This window comes from Ursus arctos, unplaced genomic scaffold, assembly GCF_023065955.2.
Source record: "Ursus arctos isolate Adak ecotype North America unplaced genomic scaffold, UrsArc2.0 scaffold_17, whole genome shotgun sequence".
In the NCBI taxonomy this organism is placed as follows: domain Eukaryota; kingdom Metazoa; phylum Chordata; class Mammalia; order Carnivora; family Ursidae; genus Ursus; species Ursus arctos.
In genome coordinates, this window is record NW_026622841.1 from 26,046,066 (window position 1) to 26,062,078 (window position 16,013).

Genomic DNA, 16,013 nt, shown 5'->3' on the forward strand with positions numbered 1-16,013 from the left:
ATATTTTTAACATCACTAGAATCCAGAGGTATCTTACAGTTGCTGATGACCAGGTGGCCGCTGTGATGTATTGTCATTGCCTGTATTTGTACAGCCTTGCTGTTATTCCTGTGGCGTGAGTGGTTAGCTATGCTCCTTTGGTTTTTTAAGCAACAAATGATTTAAGAACATTTTAAGGAAGGTTCCCAAATCCTGGATGTTGTCTGGAAAGCTTTGATCAGTACATTCTGATAAGATCTAGATTGTATTAGCATTAACACATGCAGTTAATTTAAGGATGTCAGTGACCTGCAAGGAAATCTGAGTGACGCTAGTGGAGTAGAATATAGTTTTAAGAAATAATTGTATCTCCAGAGCTCTTAGTGGCATTTGGGGATGTACCATGAAACATATGCATTGATGACTGAATGAAAAGTGATTCAGAAGATTTTTCTGTATATTTAAAAGGAATATGTTAGCCAGTTCATTTTGCTTATATTTCTTTGCTATGCATGCAGAAATAAGTAGTGATATGCTAGGTTGTATCATTAACTGAGTGTTTTTTTTCTTCTCAGTGGTACACAGTTAAATTATATCAGTGGCATTTTAGATTCAGTGAAATATGGTATCTGCTTTTCAATACATAGATGTTTTCACAGTTAAGAGATTTTAATTTTCTAAAAATTATTATTGTAGGGACACCTGGGTGGCTGAGTTGGTTAAGCATCTGCCTTCGGCTCAGGTCATGATCCCAGGGTCCTGGGATCGAGTCCCATTTCATGCTCCTTGCTCAGTGGGGAGCCTGCTTCTCCCTCTGCGTGCTTCTCCCTCTGCCTCCTTCCCCCTCCTGTTTGTGCTGTCTCTCTGACAAATAAATAAATAAAATCTTTAAAAAATGTATTATTTTATTTTTGAAAATTACAAACTGAGAAGTCTTGTAATTGAGAAATGGATGTAATGTGAATCAACTTGCTGTTTAAAACAAATACTTAATGATTAGAAGAAATAAAATAAAGTGTAAATACCAGTATTATAGCCATCATGCTAATTTAATGCCAATTGAAATATTGATTATTCTTTGTTAACATGTTCTGGTTTTAAAAATGACAATTTCTTTTCTACTTGGGGAGAAGGCAGTGGAGAGCATTTTTTTTTCATTCACAAGACTTTAATAATTCTTTGAAATTCATTGATTTGTTCTTTTTTCCCCTATAAACTATAATAAAATATTTTTATTATTTTTAAAAAAATTTAGTAAGTTTTTAAATTTTAATTCCAGTACAGTTAGCATACAGTGTTATATTAGTTTCAGGTGTACAATATAGTGATTTAGCAGTTCTACACATTGCTCAGTGCTCATCATGAGAAGCATACTCTTTAATCCCCATAATGTGTTTCACCCATCCCTCCACCCCTCCCCTCTGGTGACCATCACTTTATTCTCTATAGTTTAGAGTCTGTTTCTTGGTTTGTCTCTCTTTTCCCCCTTTATTTGTTTTGTCTTAAATTCCACATATGAGTGAAATCATCTGGTATTTGTCTTTCTCTGACTTCACTTAGCATTATACTCACAAGCTCCATGCATGTGGTTGCAAATGGCAAGCTTTCTTTTTTTAATGGCTGAATAATATTCCATTGTATGTACATACTACCTCTTCTTCATCCATTCATCTGTTTATGGACAGTTGGGCTATTTCTATAAATAGGCTATTGTAAACAATGCTGCAGTAAACACAGGGGTGCGTGTATCTTTTTGAATTAGCGTTTTTGTGTTGAGTAAATACCTACTAGTGCGATTACTGGTTTGTAGGGTAGTTCTGTTGTTCATTTTTGAGGACCCTCCATACTGTCTTCCACAGCGGCTGCACCAGTTTGCACTCCCACCAACAGTGCACAAGGATTCCTTTTTCTCCACATCCTTGCCAACACTTGTTTGTGGTTTTGATTCTGCCATTCTGACAGGTGTGAGGTGATATCTTATTATAGTTTCGATTTGCATTTCCCTGATGATGAGTGATGTTGAGCATCTTTTATTTCTTGGCCATGTGTATGTCTTTTTTGGAGAAATGTCTGTTCATGTCTTCTGCCTAGTTTTTAACTGGATCTTTTTTTTTTTTTTTAAGTGTTGAGTTATATATATTCTTTATATATTTTAGATACTAAGCCTTTATCAGATATGTCATTTGCAAATATCTTCCACTCAGTAGGTTGGTTATCTTTTAGTTTTGTTGATTGTTTCCTTCGCTGTGCAGAAGCTTTGTATTTTGATGTAGTCCCAGTAATTTATTTTTGCATGAATTTGTTTTTTAATCCCCAAACTTTGTTTTCCCTCTTTCCCATCCCCAGTATTTGAATGCATTTTGAATAGGAGCTTCTACGATGAATCAGTGCAAAGAGGTGCAACTTTATCGTTTATAAAAAGGAAAAAGATTCATAGTATGGCAAGATGTTAGTATCTTTCATTTTAATGGTGGAACCTGGGGTTTGCCTTTGTTTTGTTTTGTTTGTACTTTTCTGAACTTGTGAAATATAACGTTTTTTAAAAGGTTAGTTTCCTCTTTGGATTGGTGACCTTAGAGTGAAGATTGTGTGATTTCCAGGATAAAATAAAAATACCGGATCTATGTAACAGAAATTAGGCAAATATGTATCTATCTTGCAGAAGATCTTTGATTCCCTGATAGAGAATTTAAAATTATTTTTCTCTCTTATGGTTCTAGGGCTATGCACCACCACCTAAAAATGGGATTGAACAGAAACGCCCTGGACGCCCTTTGAATATTACATCTTTAGTTAGGTTATCTTCAGCTGTGCCAAACCAGATTTCCATTTCTTGGGCATCAGAAATCGGAAAGGTAAAGATTTTTCTGGGTAGCATGAAAGTGATCTCACTAGGAGGTGATTTGTCTTTTCTTAGCTCAAGCTCCTAGCTCTAACTTGTTAGTTTTCTGATTGTAATTTTAAGAAGCAGGAATTTTCAGTTCAGGGGTGGAGATGTAGAGATTCTTAGAGTTAAAAAGCTCAAGATTTCCTGAGTGTCATCTCTTCGTTTTCTTGGAAAAGAAGTGAGTGTATTTACGGTATTTCTTAAGGAAATGGCTTCATCACAGTTATATTTATGTATATGTTTAAGTAGTGTTTGAAGAAACTGGAAACTTTGGGTAGTGTTATACATTTATGAAGAGGGACAAAGTTTTATCAGGCTTTGAGGAAATGGTTAAATGTAGTTGGAAATAATCTGTTCCAGCCTTTACATGAACAGCTGTTACTTCAGATAATGTGGGGAATCTCATATGAAGATATTTACTTAGAATTACAGTATTTTCCCAATACCTTTAGATTGATGAACCTGGCTTTCTACTAATTCTTAGTCTCAAATGTGTTATGTCAATTATGGGATACTGACTAATACAACATGGGATTTCTGTTTTAAAACTATTTGTTTATATATAGAAACAATAGAATGTCAAAAGAGATTTCAGTTAATTTCTGAACATCTTGCTATTTCATGGGGATAAACAGGGTAATATTCCTATTTTATGGACAGAGAAATTGAGTCATATGTTTGTAGCAGGAATTTTTTGGTTGTAACACCAAGGCAGTTGCAGAGCTGGACATAAAGAATATCTTTGTATTCGTATTTGCACTATAAAAATATTACTGTCTCTCTAATGATTGTTTTCTCGAGCTCTCAGTTTTGAATTTTTACCGTAACTTGTCTGTATTATCACAGGGCGCTGATTCCTAGTATTTTTCATTTGCACAAACTGAATGTACAGTGTAGTGAAGCACTGGATAAGTCAGAAAAACTTGACTTAGTCCCAAATTGGCCACTGTGATTTTAGCAAAGTTGCTTAATTTCCTGAGGCCTACTTAAAGATAAGTAAAATCTTGGGAGTGGGTATTGTCTGCAAATGCAAGGGACATTGTTAAATGAACAGGTATTAATACTTTAAAGCTTATGGGAGGAATTTGAATAGAAGGATGTATCTTTTTGAAGTAACTATTAACTTAAAGATTTTTGAGTAAATGATTGTAGACGTTGAAGACCTGGCAGGTTTTTTTGCTGTGTAATGGGAATAATATTCTTTCCTTGTAATTAAAATGATTAATTGACTTAAAATTTGCATATTATATTGAGTATTCAGTTACTTAAAAAGACTGTTGCAGGACATTAAAAATGATATTTAAAATATTTGGCTTGGTAACTGTTAAAAGTATTTTGTTTATTGTAGGATCAATTGAATGAATATATGTAGTGAAATAATAAGATAGATTTTTAGCAAGTAGGTAAAATTCTATTTCATCACTTCATAGCTCTATAAATAGCTAACGAAGGTTCCTTTGTGCCAGATCTAAGAGGTATGGGATTGGATGCTGTTTTCTGGCCTTGTCTTTTTGATTTTTATCATTTCTTCATGTGTCTTAAATACAATAGTAGTTGTCCCTTCCTTAATAAGATGTGCATTTGGAAACAAGAGTTAATTTATCAAAGTTTTTCTCAGAAGAAAGCCAATATTGGGTTCATTTGAAGATTTGCTCAAGGCCATGTATGATGTGGTCTCTTCTGCCAGAATTAGAACTTTGAAACTCTGGATTCGAAATGTTAATTCAGACCACTGGTGTTTGGACATTGTTTCTGCAGTGGAACCCATTCTTCAGTGAAAATATTGCAACAGTCCTATTACATGGAAACAGAACAATTTCAGTTAGAAGTGGGCATGGGAGGGTACATTCTCATTCATACCATGATGGCCCTAGGATAATCAGTTTTGCTAAATTAGAAACACAGTTTGAAAACTACTGATCTAAGATATGTTATCTTTCACATGGATGTTTTAAAGTGATAAGTGATTGAGAAATACTTTTAATATGATTGAGTTTTATCTTCCCTATAATAGCTGAGTTGATTTTGTTCCCTTCCCCGTTCTTGACCTTCCTGTGAAAGTTATTTTGAATGTTATTTTTAGAAACCAGAGTTTCTTAGAAAAGTATTTTATGTAAATAGACTATTATCTCTCATCTTTAATACAGATTATCTTTCTTTGTAGAATTACTCCATGTCTGTATATCTTGTACGACAGCTCACATCAGCCATGTTATTACAGAGATTAAAAATGAAAGGTATTAGAAACCCTGATCATTCCAGAGCACTAAGTAAGTAATGTTTGTAAGACTGAGCATATGAGATGCTTTATTGGGAGAAAAAAAAAAAACAACGCAACCCTCAAATATACATCAATACAGGAATAATTTGGGAAGAATTATTAAAAAACCTAAAGTGAATTTTGAGTTAAAAATACCCTAAGAACCCTATAAGTTGAAAAACGTTTCTCAGAAATCACTCCCAAGGATCAGTTTTAAATCCCAGCTAGTCTGATTTTTGGCTTTTTCATGAGAACTTACTTGGGTAAATGTCAGGTTGATGGTAATTTTGATGCATACGTTGACTTGAGAATAGGAGTGCTAGTCTTCAGAACCTCCAGTGTGTAATAGAATGTATATTTTAAAAAATTTGAAATGAAGAAGCTCTTTTTGTAAAAAGTAGTGTTGATATCTATCAACAATATTTGCCTTCTCAGAAGTTTTATTTTGTACTTTGCTTTCACAATGTATAATAATAGAGAAAAAAGTCTAAGTCGAACTGGAAATAATTCAGTAAATTCATTTAATTGAACAAGACATTTTTCTGGGAAAGAGAATATTTTTTCCCCAGTTACCTCCCACACTGAATGAAGCGGAAAGGAGAAAAGGATCTACAGATTGAAAGGGGGGCCAAGGAGGGCTGTTGAAATGGTGTTGCTTTTCTTGTACTTAAACCATTCTCATCTCCTTAAACAGCACAGTAGGGGTCTTCCTCCTTAGAGCTGGAAGCCAAGGAAGCGCTTCCCTCCGTTTTCGTGCCCTGCTGCAGTTCCACTGTCTCCCCTCTCCTTGCGTTTTTTCTATAATGGCGTTGGGTATTAGGCACTTAGAAGCATGCATACATTTGTGAGCTTGTTTGTAGAGACTGTAACTTGTATACATTACCTGGTAAATCAAATTGCAGAGACATTAGCACATCTATTGTAGTTCTCAGTTGTCAAAGGTAGTATAAGAATGTTTGGCCTTTTTGGTTTACAAATTTAATAGTTGTTGGAAGCAGCCAGTACCCCCTAGTAAAAAGTCCTGAGTGTGAGGATGGCACTGAAGCTCCAAGTACAGCTCCCTTCCAAGTTCCTTTCCCAAGTGTTGTATTGTTCTTCAGTCTTACACAGCTTGCTGTTTTGAAACTCTTCCTTACCTGCGATTTCACTTCTAAAAAGACATTTTAAAAATTCAAGTAAACATGTGATCTAGAGTTTGCAAATTTGTAATTCTTTAATACTGGAAGTATGATTGTGTTTTCAGTGCATTATTACTTAACATTTTGGGGGTTTTTTGTGTTCTTTTTGTAGTTTCTTGACCTACTCAAAGTGTTTGGGAAACTTTAAAAAAGATGATATATATTTCTATAATTCTGTTCAGAATATCACAGTTAATTAAAAAGTTTTTAAAATTCTTTTTCTTTCTTTTTAAAGTTAAAGAAAAACTTACTGCAGATCCTGATAGTGAAATTGCTACAACTAGCCTTCGGGTATCCTTGATGTGCCCTGTAAGTAAAGCAACGAAACATCCCGGGGTGTTTCACTTTTTATAAATTACTAATTTTCCTATATAAGTAAGTGTGGGAGTGAATGATACATTATGATAGAATTCTGAACTTTTCTCACTTTCCCATTCAGGAATTTTAATGATTAAACATAATTCTAAAGAATGCAAATGTTCTTCAAACAATGACTAAGCAAGGAGAGACCTAAAAGGATATTGTATGGAAGAGGGAAGAGAGCTTTAGGTTCAGAATAATCTGTCACAGTTTTTTACTGTAGATGATCCACAGCTAATAGTAAACACACAGGGAGAATAGAGCGTTGGCTCCTTTGGTCAGAATATAAATAGTATTGAAAAAATAGCAATAAAATTACTGTCACCTAATAAGTGCTAATTGATGGTTCTGGTTTAATGGTTACAATGCTTGAGATGTCTTAATGTGTTTGTAATGTACTTCTAAGTTGCATAATAATTTTTATGTCTCTTTACATAGAGACTATGGGCTGGAAATAAACTCTCAGATCCTCCTGTGTGCTTGTTCCTGAGCTAATTTTGGGAGAAAATACTGAGGACTTGATAAGAAGTTGTCAGAAAGTTAATATCCTACTTTGAGAGAGAAAACTAACTCACATGAGAAAGTGAAGACATACGTACCACATGTAACCTTGCTAAGAGTACCAAAGAGATGGGAGAGGTCAGGAATAATGGATGAAGGCTTCTTTAAAATCAGTGCTGGTGGAGGGGACCCTTTCCAAATGCGAGGAACTTTATGAGAAAGTCACAGAACCAGGAATGTAGTTTTGGGGGCACCTCATGACCAGCCACCATTGTGAGAAATGTACAGTATTTAAATGGAGAGAGAATTGTGTCAGAGAGAGGGAGAGAGAAAGGAATAATTTGTTGAGTTCCAGTGATGTGCTCCTTAATTTAACTGTCCTAGCAAACCCGTGTGGAAGAGTTGTTCCCATTTTGCGAATGAGGAAATTGAGGCTAAAAGTGGTTGGCTGACCCACATCACACAGTTAGTAGTAGAACAAGGATAAAAACTTTCGTCTTCTGACATTATTCCAGTTACCTTAACAATATACCATAATACCAAATTGGGCTAAAATATAAATATCCTAGTTATAAGTCCATCTCTCTGTTACCCTGGAAAGTGATGTTTGCAGATCTCTTTCTTTCTGAATTTATTTATTATTAACTTGAACTAACTTAGCTTTATTGAAAAGGAATAGAAGTGCATGAAATTGGGATTGCTTAGAAATGGGAACCTGTGGTTGTCAGACCCAGAGAGAAGGTCTGCAGTCCCAGGATGGTGGGGGTGGGGGGGGGCATTAATGCCCTGAAGTGGTGGCAGAAGCCCTAGAGGGCTTGTGTTTGGACCCAGGACCTCCTCTTCTACCTCCATGCTGTGTGTAAACCTTGAGGCATGAATTCTTTTGAGTGTCTTCACATTACCCTTTTCCTCCCTCTCGTGTTAAAATTGCTGTTAAATTGAAACACAGGAAATTGCCATTTTGTTGCTCAAAAACAGCTGAATATTGACAGTTTTCTTACAGTTTAACCCTGTTAATGTTAATTGCGGGCTATATTCTAGGCATAGTCACTATATGGGAAGGGAACTCATGTTACCTTTATGTTTTAGTAGCAGACTATTCTGTCAGGAGGAAAGTGCTTCTGTATAGCTTACCTGAGGAGTTCTAGTGGCTGCATGATTCCATTTTCTGTCTTGTTTTCATGGCACTTGTTTTTTTAAACTTTTTTCCTTTTTTTCTTCAAACACTATGCTATTCTGTATGAGAACAACAGAATGGATTCTCAGATTTTCAAAATAGTGAAAGTGGTATATCAGAGTGGTTAGGGTTCCTTCCAAATAAGGATAGGGAACAGTTCCTTTTCACTAAGTCTGTTTTGCAGACTGTCTTTTGAGCTTTTTGAAAAAAATCATACCTGATTTTCTCAGCACTTTCTAAAAAAAAGAGTAAGTGGTACTTACTGTGGTAAGGCTGTGGTAGTGTTAACATGAAGTTGAAGCTAACTATAGTATATGATACATGTTAATTAGAGCACCAGACAGGTGTTTTGATCAGATTTAACCGGTGGATGACAGAAGTTAGATGGTGAAAGGAGTTTTTGAGGAAGAGATAATACCAGTATTGGTTGAAGAGAGCAGAAAGGAGTGCAGCCTGCTGGCTGTGGAAGTAACACTGGATCTGGTACAGTGACAGGAAATAAGCACAGAGTGGGTCGGAAGCATTTGGAAGGATAAGAGGTGAACCCTGGAATCAGGTGGCAGAAATGAGAGAAAATGATGGCTTTAAGGTAGTGGAAGAAGTGTTTGTTCTATTTCACAGTATGTTTGTAAAATGATTCAGAGTAGACATGAGGCTGGGTAGTGGGGAGCACAGTCCAAAGCCTCTATCCTTGGGACCTTTGGAAGGCAGTTTTACAGTCGTTCTTGAAGGAGGGATCTGACTACGTGTGCATTATTATATTTCTGAATACAGTGTCTGAGTTTTACACAGGGGTTCTATATTAGTGATATCAGCTAGTGATTTTACGTCTGTCCTGCAGAGGTGGGCAGAGTGGCTGGGGGTTAGAAAAGGGAGCTAGGTTTGATTTTTATCTCTTAAGATGCTGACTCATACATAGTTTGGAACCACTGATTGGGGCCATTTTTACTATATACATTCTTTCTTAATTTACGTAGATACTAATTAGGCTACAGTAAAGTGAAAATCAGTTTAGGTACTCTTTGTATAACATTTCACTCTGATGTTTATAGCAACATTATCTACAATAGCCAAATTATGGAAGCAACCCAGTGTCCATTGACTGATGAATAGACACACACACACACACACACATATACACAGGGGAATATTACTCAGCCATAAAAAAGGATGAAATCTTCCCATTTGTAATGACATGGATAGAGCATGAGAGTATTATGCTAAGTAAAATCAGTCAGAGAAAGACAAATACTGTATGATTTAAATCATATATGAAATTTAAGAAACAAAACGAATGAGCAAGGGGACAAAAATGGACAGGCAAACCAAGAACAGACTCTTAACTATAGAAAACAAACTGCTGGTCACCAGAGGGGAAGGGGGTGAGGGGATGGGTGACAGGGATTAAGGGGGACACTTGTGATGAGCACTAAGTAATGTGTGGAAGTGTTGAATCACTATATCATACACCTGAAACTAATATTACACTGTATGTTAAATGGAATTTAAGTGAAAACTTAAACATTTTACTAATCAAAAAAGATGTTGCATTGGTTAGGCACCCTTCCTTCCTTCCTTCCTTCCTTCCTTCCATCCATCCATCCATCCATCCATCCATCATCCATCATCTGACTAAATAGAATTTAACACATACAAAACTTTTATTAACATGCCATTATCAGTATTAGGAAATTGATCAGATTTGGCCAGTTGGTAATAAATGCTTTTTTTTAACTTGGGAAATACTCATTAACTCTTGTGAGACACTAGGATTAAATCAGCAATTCCATAGTTGTGAATGTTTTCAGTTTTGTATGTCGTGGAAATTCTAAGGCAGTGACAGGAGAGATGAAAGTGACACCGAAGAAGAAAAAAACCAAGTTCTCAAAGCGTGGCTCAGGGTTAATTGGAGGCCCCTGAGACTCTTGGAAGAGGTTCACAAAGTCAAAGGTGTTTTTAAAATAATACTAGGATGCAGTTTGTCCCTTTTCTGCTCTCATTCTCTCATGAGTAGGCAGTGGTGTTTAATAGGGTTGCCTGGCTGTTGGTGATATCAGTGCTCCGAGGGTTGATGTAGGGTGTAATTGTGTATTCTTGTGTTTTAAAAATGTCTGTTTTAATTTCTACTACAATAAATATTGGTAAATATAACCTATATACATAAAAACTCCTTGAGATTCTCAATTTTTAAGAGTGTGAAGGGATTCTGAAGCCAAAAGTATGAGAACTAGTTGCCCCCAACCCCCCAAAAAACCATAGTAGGCCGAGTTAGAGCATTATTTAAAAGAAACAAATTATGGAAATTAACAAATGGTACCTACTTTATTATAAAATTATTCAAATAGAACAAACATTAAAATTTTAAGTTGATATGGTTTATTAGTCAGAAGTAGTATTACTAATAGTATGAAATACATCTTTCTAGATTGAGCTTCATGTTCATAATCGTGTGTGTTTATTGGAAAAAATTGTGCTACATATACTTTTTTGTGGTTTAATTAACAGTATATCTTAACTATTAATATCTGTAGATATATCTTATTGTAATCACTAAAGGTATTTTGTTGATTGGGTGTGGTGTAAATTTACTTGGTCAGCCTTTTTTAGTGATTATTTAGGTTGTTTCCAAATAAAAAGCAATGATGAAAAATTCCTAAGTAAAAAGAAGCCAGTATTTTAGAAGAATAATACATGATAACAAAAGGATACCTCTTAGGAATGCAAGTATGGTTTGATTTTAGAAAACGTGTAAAAAATTTTTATATTAATAATTGAAAGGGGAGTGGGAAACCCCTGTGATCATTACATTAGGATGCTGAATAGGTGTTTGGTCAACATCCATTCCTAATAGAACAAAAACTCTTAGCAAAACAGGAAAAGGTAGATAATTGAAACCAAAAACTAGCACCATGTGTGATCTTGTAAAACTAGGAGGATTCTCATGGACGGAAACAAACATTTGTGTTTGTGTTAGAGCTCCACCAGCTGGGTCTCAGTGAGTGTGGTGTTTGTAGCCTCACGGCATCTCAGCATCTTCATTTCAAAAGCAGAAATACAGACACCAGTCTTTCTGCAGTCAGAGGGCTGTTAGGAGAATTCTGTGAAATGTATGTAAAAATCCTTAGCACCCAGTTAGATTCCACATGACTTAGGGAATAATTTTTTATTAAAGGAAAGGAAAATACAGAAGCAAATATCGTAAGAAGAGAAATTGCCTCAGTTCTGTTCTTCTTCTTTCTTAAATCATGAGTTCTGTTGTGCTATGTACTTGCACGAATCACTGTTAACTTCTAAGATGCCTTTTAGAATTCTAGTTAAACGCTCAGATGGAGTCAGTATAGCACAGGGATAAGAGTATGGACTCTGGAGCCAGAGCTGCTGGGTTCAGAAATTGGCTCTGCTGCTTTCTGACTTTGTAATGGTAGTTATCACTTAGCTTCATTGTGCCACAGTGTTCTCAGAGTGGGGGTCAGGGGATGATAATCTAGGTCAATCATATAGTGCAGTTGTTAGGTTTAAATATAAAGTGTCACTTTATACTATAAAGTCGTCGACATTGTGCCTTCCATGTAAATAGAACTATACAAACAATAGTTATTGCTATGGTGACGACTGGCCAAATTATTATTTTTTAATTACGAAATAACCAAATGTTCATTTTAGGAGAAAGAAATTATAAACCAAAAGGGGAGAAATAAACCCTAAACAGAGGCATTTTAAAAATCCTACCCCTCTGGCAAAGTTAACAATGTAATTTTGCTGTGAAGTTTTCTAGACTTTATAGTGCCTGTGAAGAAGTCATTCCTTCTTCCCTTTCTTTCCCTTTGCCATTTTTCTAGTTTTTCTTTATTCTGTCATCTGGTCAAGAAATACTGAGCGCATGCTGCATTCTAGGTACTGTGCTGTGACACCTGGATTGCAGTGGTGAACAGTGTGATGTGGACCTTGTCCTTGTGGAGCTTAGAGTCTAGTGGAAGAAACAGATTTTCTATCAGAGTAACACAGAGCTGGTTATAAACTGAGATATTTTCTGTAAGGATATAGGGAGGGCTGTTGAAAGGTTATACAGAAAGACTCCATCTAATCTGGGTGTGTGTCCTGATGTTGGTATACCTCTACCAATTGGAATAAGAATTGAACAGAGCACTATAGTTATATAAAAGTATATTGGAATAGCAGCACAAGTGATTATACACAAGTAAAAGATTTTCATAGGTGAAAAATATATTTGCAGTTCATATCATATACATCAGGCTGACTTAATGTAGAGCTTCTGTAGATAGATAACTAAAGACTAATAACCAAACGGAAAATGAGAAAAGGTTATGAATAGACGGTTCTTAGAAGCACAGATGGCTCTTAGAAGTAAAAAAGAAGCTCAACTTAAAATAAATGTAGTTCACAACTATAATGGAATATTTTTCACCTATCAGGTTGGCAGAGATCAGAGTGAATTATAGCACTGTGTTGTCAGGGTTGAGGGGAACCAAGAACATTGATATATATATCTAAATATATATATATATTTAGATATATATATATCTAGTCAGAAGTAGTATTACTAATAGTATGAAATACATCTTTCTAGATTGAACTTCATGTTCATAATCGTGTGTGTTTATATATATATATATATAAATCGGCAGGTATTCTGTGGAAGATATTTTGTCAGTGTGACAGAAGTCACAAATGCACTTTCCCTTTGACCCAAAAATGTTACTTCTAGGAGTTTATCCTATAGATATTTATTGCAGCATTATTTGTATAATAGATTGGAAGCAATTTAAATGTCCGTCGCTAGGGCAGGGTACTAGTTAAATAAATAATGATTCTTTGTATCATATACTTCATATCAGTTACGATACCTTCATGTCATGGAAGCCTTTGGTGTACTGATATATATGAAACAGTCACTAAGTTATATTATGTGACGGTTGGTACAGGATTGTGTGTATTGCATGCCACATTTCTGGAAAATTTTTTAAAATACATAATTGGTTACGCATAGAGTATCAGTGAAAGTACATGCAAGAGATGGGTGACAGTGATTCCCTCTAAATAGGGGAACCGGTGAGAAAGAGACATTTTTTCCTACCTGCGAATTTTCATATTAATTATTTTTAAAAAGTGAAATGGGCTTTTATTTTATCTATTTATTTTTTAAGATTTTATTTATTTATTTGACAGAGACAGCCAGCGAGAGAGGGAACACAAGCAGGGGGAGTGGGAGAGGAAGAAGCAGACTCCCAGCGGAGGAGCCTGATGTGGGGCTCGATCCCAGAACGCTGGGATCACGCCCTGAGCTGAAGGCAGACGCTTACCGACTGTGCTACCGAGGCGCCCCTGAAATGGGCTTTTAAAAGTCATAGGGCAGTCAGTGAATACAAAGAAAATAATAGTGATCTTGACGGAAATAACTTCTGGTTTGAATGTTTTTTCGTTTTGCTCTTCTTGTAAGATTTTTTCAGACTTTTATAAGTGATTCTTCTCCTTTCTGAAAGGTTTCCCCTGTTGTCTTTCCTGTCCTGTAGTTAGGGAAAATGAGGTTGACAATCCCATGCCGTGCAGTGACTTGTACACATCTACAGTGTTTTGACGCTGCGCTTTATCTGCAAATGAATGAGAAGAAGCCCACCTGGATCTGTCCTGTGTGTGACAAAAAAGCTGCCTATGAAAGTCTAATTTTAGATGGGTAAGTATACCCCAACATAAGTGTTAGCTTATGTAAACATTCAGTACAGCCTCATATAAATTTTAGTCTAGCATCATGTTACCCTTTTTATTTATTTTTGGGTTTGTGTACTGTTGAGCTTGTTAAACTCACAAGGGATATTGGTCTGTTGTTTCCTTGTAATGTCTTTGTTTGTTTTTTTAGATTTTATTTACTTATTTATTTTAGAGAGCATGAGTGTGGGGTGGGGTGGCGTGAAGTGAGAGGGAGAGAGACTTTCTCATGCGGACTCTGTGCTGAGCGTAGAGCTGGACACGGGGCTTAATCCCACAACCCATGAGATCATGACCTGAGCTGAAACCAAGAGTCAGAGGCTCATCCAACTGAGCCACCCAGGCGCCCCCTTTGTCTGCTTTTAATACCATAGTAATGCTGGCCTCATACAAATGAGTTGCGAAGTGGTATTATATCTCCTCAAATAGTTGGTAGAATTCTCTAGTGAAGATGTTTGGGGCTGGAATTTTCTCTGAGATAAAATTTTTAACTACAGATTCATTTTCTTTAATATATGTGGGTTTCCTCAGGTTATCTATTTATTTTTGACCCTTAGTGTGACTAGAAGTTTGTCAATTTTATTGATCTTATAGTCCCAGCTTTTTGTTTTCTTTGATTTTTCTCTTTTTTCTATTTCATTTGTTTCTTTCAAGTACTGCTTTAGCTATATTTTTTATTATATTTTCATTTTCATTCACTTCAAAATACTTTCTAATTTATATTTTTATGTTTTGTTTTGGTTTTTTTTGGTCTCATTGGTTGTTTAGTTTCCAAATATTTGGGCATTTTCCACAAATTTTTTTGAAGATGATTTCAAATTTCATTATGGGCATAGAACATAATTTGTACACAGAGTTAATTTAAATTTATTGAGACTTTTTTTATGTCCCTAATGCTCTTTTCCCCCCACCCCATAATCCTTTTTTCTTGATAATAAGCTTATAAATTATTTTTTGTATAATAACCTTTGTATTTGGTTATGTTTGATTTATATGTTGTGTTGGAGGTGGTTCTTCACTGCCAGTCCCAGTTAGGAGGCTCCAGGTGTCTTTCTGTGTAGTCACTGATTTCTTAGATGATACTTAGCTACTTAGATGATACAGTAAGTCACTTATGTTGCTCATTAAAGATCTAAAACCTAGGAGTAAGGGGATGTAATAGTTGTTGTAAAGTGTGAAATATTGAAACACCAAAAAGATAGCATTACTTTTGTCTCCAAGTCAGTGTACATGTTACTTTGTTAGTTGCCCTTTGAACAAAGCTGTTGATTACATTTATGTACTTCTTAATTGGTTTATAGGCTTTTTATGGAAATTCTCAATGACTGTTCTGATGTGGATGAGATCAAATTCCAAGAGGATGGCACTTGGTGTCCAATGAGACCGAAGAAAGAAGCTATGAAAGTGTCCAGCCAGCCGTGTACAAAAATAGAAAGTATGTGCAGAATGGCCACAGAGAGCAAAGCAATGAGACTCCTGCAGCATTGTCTTTATTGTTAACTTTGGCCACTAGAACTACGTTCGCAGCTCAGTTTGCGAACTTTACCTTTTGATCATCTGTTACATATGTAATTTCCCCCAAATGATTTTTAGTCTTTCCTTAAGAAATGTGCTAAAGTTTATACCATCTTATAATTAGCTTTTTCATAGTATATTTTTATATGTAAAGTAAATGAAGCAGTCATCTAAAATTATTTTAATATATGGTGTTTGTTACAAAATGAAAAGTTATAAATGACATTTTTACGGACAGTTTTTCAGGATCGTTTTTAGAGTATCTTTTGGGGGAACTGCAAGTGGAGGTGTTTAGAGAGGCCACAGAATCTGTCAGTGGAGGATGGGGTGTTCATCGATTAGTTGCTACAAAAGTGAGCAGATTATTTCCGTTTCTTTGTGGAAAGGAATTTGACCATTGCCTTGGTTACCTAGGGTGTATACTCAGCCTTC

General features: G+C 35.6%; 1 protein-coding gene across 10 annotated transcripts in view; it reads left to right on the forward strand.

Moving 5' to 3' along the window:
• PIAS2 (protein inhibitor of activated STAT 2) overlaps positions 1 to 16,013 on the forward strand; it is an 88,715-nt gene that overhangs the window by 49,606 nt on the left and 23,096 nt on the right. For all 10 annotated transcript variants that reach the window (XM_026496254.4, XM_057313110.1, XM_026496253.4 and 7 more), the window contains 5 exons: positions 2,700 to 2,834; positions 5,031 to 5,136; positions 6,540 to 6,613; positions 13,874 to 14,034; positions 15,368 to 15,501. In XM_026496254.4, coding sequence (XP_026352039.1) covers positions 2,700 to 2,834; positions 5,031 to 5,136; positions 6,540 to 6,613; positions 13,874 to 14,034; positions 15,368 to 15,501 — 610 coding nt within the window. The remainder of the gene's footprint in view (positions 1 to 2,699; positions 2,835 to 5,030; positions 5,137 to 6,539; positions 6,614 to 13,873; positions 14,035 to 15,367; positions 15,502 to 16,013) is intronic.